Source organism: Setaria viridis, chromosome 1 (assembly GCF_005286985.2).
Source record: "Setaria viridis chromosome 1, Setaria_viridis_v4.0, whole genome shotgun sequence".
NCBI lineage: Eukaryota > Viridiplantae > Streptophyta > Magnoliopsida > Poales > Poaceae > Setaria > Setaria viridis.
This window is the reverse complement of record NC_048263.2, coordinates 14,131,334-14,141,236: the sequence shown is the minus strand read 5'-3', so window position 1 is coordinate 14,141,236 and position 9,903 is coordinate 14,131,334. Positions and strand designations below refer to the sequence as shown.

At 41.9% G+C, this 9,903-nt stretch overlaps 2 protein-coding genes across 3 annotated transcripts; one reads left to right on the top strand and one right to left on the bottom strand.

The window, feature by feature from the left end:
• The first annotated feature begins 268 nt into the window (after positions 1-268).
• Positions 269-2,076, top strand: LOC140222369 (uncharacterized). Its single transcript, XM_072292769.1, has one exon. It carries the CDS (start codon positions 270-272, stop codon positions 1,833-1,835), a length of 1,566 nt encoding a protein of 521 aa, XP_072148870.1. The 5' UTR covers position 269; the 3' UTR covers positions 1,836-2,076.
• A 246-nt stretch (positions 2,077-2,322) lies between these two features.
• On the bottom strand, positions 2,323-7,947 carry LOC117860340 (uncharacterized). Of its 2 annotated transcripts, XM_034743624.2 has the most exons (4): positions 7,561-7,947; positions 6,550-6,995; positions 5,307-5,375; positions 2,842-2,980 (listed from the first exon to the last, which is right to left on the bottom strand). In XM_034743624.2, exons 1-3 carry the CDS (start codon positions 7,723-7,725, stop codon positions 5,345-5,347), a joined length of 642 nt encoding a protein of 213 aa, XP_034599515.1. In that variant the 5' UTR covers positions 7,726-7,947; the 3' UTR covers positions 2,842-2,980; positions 5,307-5,344. The 2 variants fall into 2 exon arrangements, with proteins under 2 accessions (XP_034599508.1, XP_034599515.1); XM_034743617.2 differs by lacking the exon at positions 5,307-5,375 and having other exon boundaries at positions 2,323-2,980; positions 7,561-7,940.
• Between the last annotated feature and the right edge of the window lie 1,956 nt (positions 7,948-9,903).

The window sequence follows — 9,903 nt, the reverse complement described above, 5'->3', positions numbered from 1 at the left end:
TTCTAATAACCAACATATATGTTTTCACTCTTATGATCAAAATAATCCACAAGGTAAACTCTCTTTCATGTTTTCTCCTAATGAACAATAATCCCTTCCAAACTCCACTTGTGACTTATCTTTTGATGGTAGTCTTAACAGGGAGAGAGTAGGATACAAACTTTGTCAAAAAAACAAAGGATATACGAGTGGCTTGCTAGATCTTGTTCTTATTAATTTTTTTGAGATAATTCTTATTAATAAAGAATGGACATATCCTAAAAAAAAGAATGGCCGATGTAATGTTTTGCTATGATGAGGACCATTTCATGTGGCTCCCGTTCTCGCTAGGCAGGTTAGAACGGAAACATTTATTTCCGCTTGGAAGTCGGATTCTGCGACCCGTCGATGGTAGTAGTAGTACCTCAGTGCAGCCGATGTTTATAAAACCAACCCAAGATCGCCGCAGCCGTCCCACGCGCACACCCGTCTCCAAGCCTCGTGGCGTCCCCCGCTCCTCTCTCCCTCCCTCCCTCCCTCCGCATCCAGCCATGTCGGTGGCGGAGGCCCTAGGGCTCCCGCCGGGGGTCCGCTTCGACCCCACAGACGAGGAGCTTGTCGAGTTCTACCTCCTGCCGCGCGCCCTCGGCCAGCCGCCCGCGGTCCCGGGGGTCATCATCGAGGACGACGCTGCCGCCACCAGCTCGTGCCACCCCTGGAAGCTGCTCAAGCGCCACCGCCGCACCGACGACGACGAGGCCTACTTCTTCGAGAAGATCTCCAGCAACGACGACGCCAAGGGCGGCGCCCGCCAGGCCCGCAGCTGCGGCAGCCGTTGGACGTGGGCGGGGCAGAGGCGCTGTCCGGACGAGGCGCTCCACCTGCCCGGCGGCGAGCAGGTCTCGTGGGGCAAGTACGCGCTCAACCTGCAGGAGGCCCACGCCAGGCGCGGCAGTACGGGGTGGGTCCTGCACGAGTACACCGTCGCCTTGCCGCAAGGCCCGTCCCCGGTAAAGGTCTGCCATGTCGCCTTCACCGGCCGCGGCCAGAAGCGCCAGCGCATGCCCGACGACGACGACGGCGAGGGCGAGGGCCAAGAGCTAGAACTGCAAGCCGCGCCGCCTCAGCACAAGCGTGCCGCCACGGCGTCTTCCGTGATAACTACGGCGACGCCGGATCAAGAACAGCAGTTCCTCAACTACGGGACATCATCCGCTGAGGATTTCTTGGGCTCGGACACCGGATTCAGCCAAGAATCATCCGTCCTGGATCCTTGGTGCGCTGAAGCCGGATCAAGCAAGAAAGAACCCTTCGCGCCGGATCAAGAACTCGCTCAGAATCAAGAATGTTTCACAAGCCAGTCACAAGAACAGTTCGGCAACCACGAGGGATCATCCATTGAGGCTTATTGCGCGCTGCTACTGGCATCAGAACTCGGATCAAGCCAAGAACCTCCTGCGGGGCAATCTCTTACCGAAGAGCAGCAATGGGGGCTGCAGCTGGCTCAGCTTCTCTGCGACATCGGCTCGCCGCGCTGCCCTCCCACATCGCCGGCCGGCGCCGAGGCCGGCTACCATGAGGGGCACATCCAGACAACGGCGCTGGAAGCGGCGGCTGATCTCCCGCCGCCGACGGATCAAGAATCCTGCACGACGGATGATTTCTTCTTGGGGTGGGGCGATCTCGACAGCTTCTGTGACACGACAGGCGTGCAAGACGACGACGACGTCGCTACCGCAACTCCGGAACACTTGCCGGCCATGGTCGTCGAGGTGGAGCCTGTTGCTGGTGCCAAGAGCAAGGTGAAGTGTGATCTCGATCGACATTTCTTGGATCAGCAAACAGAAGTTTTCTAGTTACAACTTGCGAGTTCCCTAGCAGTTCTGATTCTTTCAAACGTTTCTTATTACAGTGTAACAGGCTAACAGCAACCTGTAGCATACTCTGTTTTATGTAGCACAGTGCTCTGTTTTTGGCCCCTGAATGAAAAGGGCCTTTTGTAATGTATACGTATTGCTAGTTTACTACCACCAACTTTAATGATCCATGTGACTTGTGAATTCAGTATTGATAGTGTCGAAGGATTACAAAACTTATGCAAATTAGATGGTTTATGATAATAGTATTATGATGAAATGTCTTTGCTGTTTGGCATCTGTGATTTGTGAATTCAGTATTGCTAGTGGCAGAACCCACTAAAAGCTATTTCCATGATTCAAAATTCATATTTTAACCTTATCCCAATATCTTTTCATGGGGTAAATATTATCAGCAGTGGTATTATTTAAAAAAAACTCACATAGGCCCAGCCAAAACAAAATCTAGCATTTGCTAGGTGTAAAATGCACATCATCACAGCGAGGTCACGCTGAAATATCTATTTCCATGGAAATTATTCTGCCAAAAAAATAACATTTTAACATTCAAGCTCAAAACATCAAAATGCCAGCACCAGCAGCAGCACAGCTCAAGGAAACCGGAACTTGGTATTCATAGCTAACAACTGAATGTACACTGGACTCACCAATGCAACGCCAAAAAAGATCATCCTGTGTCCACTCCTCAAGAACCTAGTAGCCTTTTGATTTCTGCTTTCTGCTCGGAGGTCAGCCTCGAGGGGAATTTGATGCTGAACTTGATCCTAAGATTTCCCTTCTTGGAAGGATCCTTCGGAATCGGCATGCCCTCTCGGGGAACAACCTCCTCATAGCCAGGGTAGATGACGTTGTTTATCGGTACTGTTAGGTTCCGACCATCTAATGTTGTTACATTAACAGTACATTCCGTCAAGGCTTCAGCCAAGGAAATTTTCTGAGTCATGATCAGATCATTCCCGTCTCGTGTGAAAACATCATGTGGTTTCTCATCGATTATGAATACAATATCTGCAGGAATTATGTGTGGAGCCTCATTACCCTTTTCAGGAAATGTTATTTTTGTCCCTTTCTTCCATCCAGGTTTTATGTCGATTGTTAGGATCTCCTCAACAACCATAGTTCTCCTGCCAAATGAATAAAGAGTTGCTGATCATTGGCTAGCCAAAATTAACAAATGGTCATAGAAAACAACACAAATATGCCAAGTCAGATAATAAGAAGACAATTCAAGAAAGACATGTGGGGAAAAAAAAGAAAAATCAAGCTTATTGCCTAAACAATCTTATGTTTAACATCCCTGTGTTCCATTCAAGATGGGAACTAGCAAAAGGTAACCAAAAATACTAAATAAACTCCTAAGGTGAATTGCACTCAGGCAAGAGAAGGCTGCCATTTGTTCAACTTGTCAGAGAAATATAAATGACAGAAACATAATGTAAACTGAAAATCCCATTGAAAGTAAGAAATGACTGATACATTAAACAAATAAGACCGTCAAGCCATGACGGTTGATACAAGGATTGACAGTCTCTGAAAACAGAGAAGGCACAAGTGCAGGATAGTGAGTTTATTGCTCAAGGCTAATGCATGACTGTTTTGGTGAAGATCACAGTATCATCACATGAGGAGTCGTAAATTTTGGGATTTGGTCAAAGAGTGAAGTTACCCACTTAAGTTTTTGTCAAACACATGTACCACAGAGTTCACAGTTTCTTGATATGGAAAAAAAACTTAATGAATGTGGCGGGTTGATATACACACCAAGTAGCATGTGATCTTTTACTAGGATCCACAAGAAGCCCTTGAGTTTATGTAGCACGAGAGATTATACCACATATGTTTCTATTCAAATAAATTTTTGAAACTTCAACTTTCCAAGTACTATTCAATGTTATCAAACTAGGAAACAATTCAACTTTCCAAATACTACTGAGCGCCATTAAACTAGGAAGCAATATAAATGTGTCAAAATGGCTACATATCTAATTATCTATATTAACTTCTGAAAATATGGCCACATAATGTCATCCGTAATCAGCAAAAAGGTCAATAGTGAACTTGACAACCCTGACATGACTAGACTGAAAATTGACCATGACGCATTTTCAACATGGCCTTGTAAATGTTACCTGGGCGCATAAAAATATCAAGGTCACGTATTAAGGAAATAAAGGTCCAATTCATCAGATAGTTCACTGCAACCACAATGGAAAACTTGTACTTTTTCCTCAAAGCACCCATAATAAAGTTGAGCACCAATTATTATCCTATTTCTTGCAAGCAAACATGAGACGAAACTCTTGTAGTTGTAGGGACACCAAATATAAATTACTTAATATGACACAAAAAAAGTCTCCTCGTTACAGCACATTCCCTCTTCCCCTCATCCAAAAGTACTATACATGCACACTCCCTTATCTACATTACTGCTTTTTGCTTCACGTCTAGGTTAGTGAATTAGCTGGTTGCATTATAAGTTACCACATTGAGACAGATACACGTAACTGAAATCAGATTCAGAGATAACTTTAGCTGCTCATGTTATTTGTTTGTAACATTATAACAATCATTGCTTGAAAAACAATATAGCGTTCGAACAGATCAATTTAAAAATACAATATTAGGAATGTGTTGGCATATACAATATAAGATTCACATAAAGCATACTGGAATCAGATTCAAAGATAACTTTAATTGTAAACATGATTTGTTATAATACAAAATAATCATTACCAGAAAAAATATAAGTGTTCAGACAGCAAATAGATCATCGATGTAAAAATACAATTTTAGATATGTGAAGGGATATAACCTTGTGAGATCGTAAACACATCTTATTAAAAGAATTGCATGGCTCTGATACTTCACTTGTTTCTTATTTGATTGCAATGTTCAGTAAATTTTAATTTACTGCATTTGTCATTCAAAGCAATATAAAAAAACCGGTTATTTTCAAGAAAAGCATGAATAAAAAGAACACGTGAACCCCTGCACATTCAAAATTTTACAATGGAAATCACACAAAACACTAGTCAAGGACACATTTAGACTGAACGACAAACAAGACAATATGGGTTATTAGTTCCCTTATGTAATTAAACTGTAAAAGAATGATAAAAGTTAAACCATAAGCAAACTCCAGGACATCAGATCAATATCTTTAGCATGCGGTCCCCAGCCAGGTGTGCACAAGGTAGCCACATATTGGTGCATAATGCAGGAAACATTAATTTAGCAACTTCAGCAATTAGTTTCCGTGCTTGTTGTTTCCCTTTAGGTACTATCCTTTTGTATTGCCTTTGAATAGTAGCAAGACAGATGAAGCACCTTTGGTGTAGTGGTGGAGCTGTGAATGCATGACTGTGCCACAAGGGCTCAAATCTTGGTGCTCACATTTCAAAGATAAAATGGCTGTGTGCATCCCTGGTTGGTGCAGAGGATGAAGATTACCTCCATTATCTAGAAAATACTCTACAGCCCCTTCTTTCTTAGAAGTTGCCAGCCTTAAAGCTTCTTTCTCTACAATAATTATGATGCAAGGGTTACAAGTGCATTGTAATTCATCCCCAACAAAAGGAGACTTTGGTATGTTATCAATCTGACTATGCAACAATGCATAGTTTTGAAAGTAAGCAAAGCATAAATAAAACGTTGGTCATGGTTTTTATCTACTGAACTGACACAAAGGAACCACAATTGAGTACTATATTCACAATTCACAACCTTAGTTTTTAACATATGGTGCCAGTTCAGTCAAATCCATAGAACATGCCTGAAATGGTAATATTTTTCTTCCACATAAGTAAACAAATGTGGTCTGCATATTAACTTAATAAAAGCAGTTATCAGAGTAATAGAATCCATGGTTACAAATTTTGCTCCACATATGTTTCTGATTATAAAAACCTATTTCAGTCCAACATAGGCCCTAGAGGTTGTTTGTCTGTCTCACTTGGTCCATTGAGTTCCGTTTTCTTTGGTAGGTTTGTCAAGTAGGTGGCTCTCTTAGGTAGGCAATGGAAAAAAAACTTGGTTTAGCAAGACCTAGTGACACAATCAGAGAGGTTGGCACAGTACCCCCCCCCTTCCTAACAAAAGTGGTTACAGTGGTAAAAAACATCACAAGGTTCCAAGATTTCTTATGGGCGTCTATTTTTCAAAAGGTATTTCACTCATATCATAGTGAAGAACTGAGTGCCTGTAGCCCTCTACAGTAAAGCATTTGACTGTTATTTCGCTTAATTGTACCCAGAACTTTTGTAAGTTGTACCAAACTCAGGAGGTTGATTTCAGTTATCAATAATATTTCACTCTATTTCAATATGAATAATATTTCAATTTCCTCTCAAGTAAAAGTAAACACTAAATAAGTAAGCTGAGACTGAGTGACTCTAAAGAATTAATCTTTGAGTTTAAGTTTATGGAGCAAAGTTAGGAAATTGGAAGTTGTTAAAGAAACTGCAGTGCAATTTAAAAGCTTACATGGTGCAAGGCAATGGGTTCCAATTTTAGTTGTTCTCAGTTATATAATAAAAATATCTAATGTAGCTACCGAATACTATGAAGATTTCAGGTTCTGCACATTTAGCTGTGTACGAAACACAATATCACAAAAATAAGTTCATGTTTTGTGTTTAATGCAACACTGGAAGAACAATTATTAATTTTAAAGCACGTAACAATATTCACTCACCCGCCAGCATCTAAAATCTCCCGTGAGATCTTCATCTTCTTGGTGGTACCTTTGTACAAATCGGCAAGGTTGCATGGCAATCGGTTCTCAATTGGAGAAGCTTTCTGAGGCCGCTGTGGAACATGCATTGATGCCTCACCAGGGAACTGAGGGTAGGACCCAAATATGTCATCGCCGAACATCCCAAACCTTGAACCCCTCATGCCCCTCTCAGCACCTCCACCCATGCCTCCCATGCCACCCATGCTTGAGAATGGGCTTGAGAACCCAAAGAATTCGGCAAAAATATCATCCGCGCTGCGAGGGTTGAACTGGAATGTCGATGCATTCCCACCATAGTAGGACGACCCACTGGGACCGCCTGCTCCAGGAGGTGGAACCTGACCCTTGAGCCCTTCTTCTCCGTACTGGTCATAGACAGCGCGCTTTTGTGAATCGCTTAGCACCTGCAAGCAAAACACGCAAGATCAAGTGTAAATGTTTACAGCTAAGACATAAGTGGCAATTAGCTCACTGGTGCCACAGTGATAGATGCATAAATTGATCCTAATCCATAGCATGATAAAATCAAAACAATTGCCCATGCACAAAAAAATGGATAACAAGTCACGGATCAAGAGTTGAACAAGTGGCAAGATTATAAACAAATGGAGCTAACTTACAAGCTCTGGAAATGACTGATGAATGTCAACATCGAAATAATGCCATGGTATCCAAACTAGAGTCTCTTGTTTGACTCCACAAACTACGCAAAACACGAATCTTACATTTGCTTCAGAACCAAAGGCACCAGAGCTCATATGGGAGGCGAGAATTAGATCTTTTCGCACAAAAGGGCCTTGTTTGCCCAATGGCGAGCACACCGTTGTAACTTATAGCTATCCAGTCCGTATTTAGAGGAAATGGGGAACCGCATCCTCAATCGAACACCATTTCTCTTCCTCGGCGACCAGCTACGAGCACCGGCACAGATCAGAGGCGCAATAGGGCCAGGAGAGAGAGCGGGCGAACCTCGTAGGCCTCTGAGATCTGCTTGAACTTGGCCTCGGCTTCCTTCTTGTTGCTGGGGTTCTTGTCCGGGTGCCACTTCATGGCGAGCTTCCTGTACGCCTTCTTGAGCTCGTCATCGGAGGCGCCGCGCTCCACCTGCAGCACCTTGTAGTAGTCCACCCCCATCCTGCCGCCGCAGCAACCGCCGTCCCGGTGTGGCGGTGGTGACGGCCGTCGGCGTGTGGACGCCTCGTGCAGCGGTGGTGGCGGGTTAGGGCGGCGAGGTGAGATGGGTTGCGCCTGCGCGTGAGGGGTCGGGGAATTTTCGTGCGGGGCAGATTCAGGAACAGGCAGGCCGGGCAGGGGATTCCCGATCTCGCGGCGTCGCACGCTGACAATCTCTAACGGACTATCTATTTTTTTCTTTCCATTTAACTCTCTATCTAATCTGAATTACTTCGTACTGAGTATCTCGTTCCAACGTACTATTCGTTTTCCACTCTCCAAATTCCAACATTAAGACCCCATTTGGTAGGGCTTCTCAAAGTGCTTCTCCACCAACTTTTGATGAAGCCCTACCAAAGGGCGAATTTCAAAACGGCTTCACCACCAAAGTCGGGAAGAAACCGCAAAACGGCTTATACTAGAGAGGAGAAGCCGAAAAAAATGGCTTCACCGACTTCTTCTCTCTCTCCAAGCATTAAGTGATCATAAAATTACATATATTACCATTGAGAAGCCGTTTTACCAAACATTTTGCAAAACGGCTTCAACTTCACTACAAAAGCCACTCCACCGAACAAGCCGAAGCCGTTTTATGAGAAGCCGAAGCTCTACCAAACGGGACCTTAGGTGTCTCTCAAAAATATATACTCTGCATCCACTCCAACAGCTTCTCCATTTCGCACAACCTCTACATTTTGCACTCTCCGTTCTGACAATTACTACACATAGAATCCACACTTTGGCAAGGCAAATTAACTTGCCAAAGTTTTGATAAGTGTAAGAAGTTTGACAAATTGGATGGAATGAAGAGCCAGATAGCAACTCAACCATAATTTTCATACTTGGAAAGCAACTCTTCTGGAGTTTCTCTGGTAGCGAGGTGGTTCGAGTGTCGACTTGACAGACCTGCAGCTACTACTTCCCCCTCCCGTAAAACCATGTATCACTTGGAATTTAAATTTTCTTATAAGCAATATTATTATAAAAATGAATAACTAATTGAATAGCATAAACAAATTATTCTTACTATCGAACAATATATATAAGAGCAAATAAGTTTATAAACTTGAACAAAATACATACATGCGAACAAATAATTTAACATGAAGAACAAATCCTAACGTATTTTGAAAAATTAATTTTTATGCATGTAGAAGAAATTAATATATATAATTACAAAGAAAATTAAAAAGAAAAAAGAAAAATAAATTGATATGGAAAACTAAAAGAGAAGAAAAGGAGAATGGAAAATAAAATAAAGTAAGAAAAATAAATAAAGAAAGTAAAAGGGAAAAGAAAACAAGTTATAAAAGAGATCAAAATGAAAACAAGACAAAAATAAAAAGAGAAGAAGATAAAAATATGATAATAATAATAATAAAAATGAAATAAAGACAAAATAATATAAAATATAAGGAAAAAAGAAACAAATAAAATAAAATAAAAAATAAAAAACTAAATTAAATGTGAGAAAGATATAAATAATAAAGGATAAATTAAGAAAATAAAATAAAAATAAAGAAAAGTTAGTATAGAAAAAAGAAAAGAGAAAAAGAAGAAAAGGTAAATAAAAAGATTTGTACACCTTAGTGTTACATGAAATAAATATTGTAGACCTTGGCTACAGATGAAATTGTTTAAATAGATCAATGATTAATAAGAATCACAAACCATGTGACGGTGCAATGGTAGTATAAAAGTTGGAGGTTCGTTGTTCAAACCCTCCATCTCTATTAGTTTTACCGAAATTCTCCCCCGACACGGGAAAAAAGATCGGGCCAAATCTATCAGGCAAAAACGGGTTGAAAGTAGCGAAAAAAAGAAAAGTATATGTTGTCCATACATCTATGGCCCCATAGAAGGTTTGGACAGTTCTAGATACAGGGTTGTACACCGAGATGTGTCAGATATGGAGACTACGGTGTAGGATGGCGTGATCAACATGGAAGACAAGAACTAGTCGAGGATTAGGAAACTACTCGTAGCAAATAGAGTAGGACTCTCTAGTCAAATCCGACTAGTATTCTTGTAAACAACCAACCTGTGATCCTACCCTGGCAATATAAGGCGAGGCAGCGACCCCCTCCAAACAAACTCAATCCAATACAATACAACCAACATACAGAATGTAGGGTATTA

Bases quoted from the DNA above. Each gene is read 5' to 3' on its own strand.
- LOC140222369 (XM_072292769.1), top strand. From the start codon at position 270: ATGGCCGATGTAATGTTTTGCTATGATGAGGACCATTTCATGTGGCTC.
- LOC117860340 (XM_034743617.2), bottom strand. From the start codon at position 7,725: ATGGGGGTGGACTACTACAAGGTGCTGCAGGTGGAGCGCGGCGCCTCC. The intron at 6,996-7,560 runs GTTCGCCCGCTC...TTTTGCTTGCAG, and splicing joins AGATCTCAGAGGCCTACGAG to GTGCTAAGCGATTCACAAAA. The intron at 2,981-6,549 runs GTGAGTGAATAT...TTCATTTGGCAG, and splicing joins GAGATTTTAGATGCTGGCGG to GAGAACTATGGTTGTTGAGG.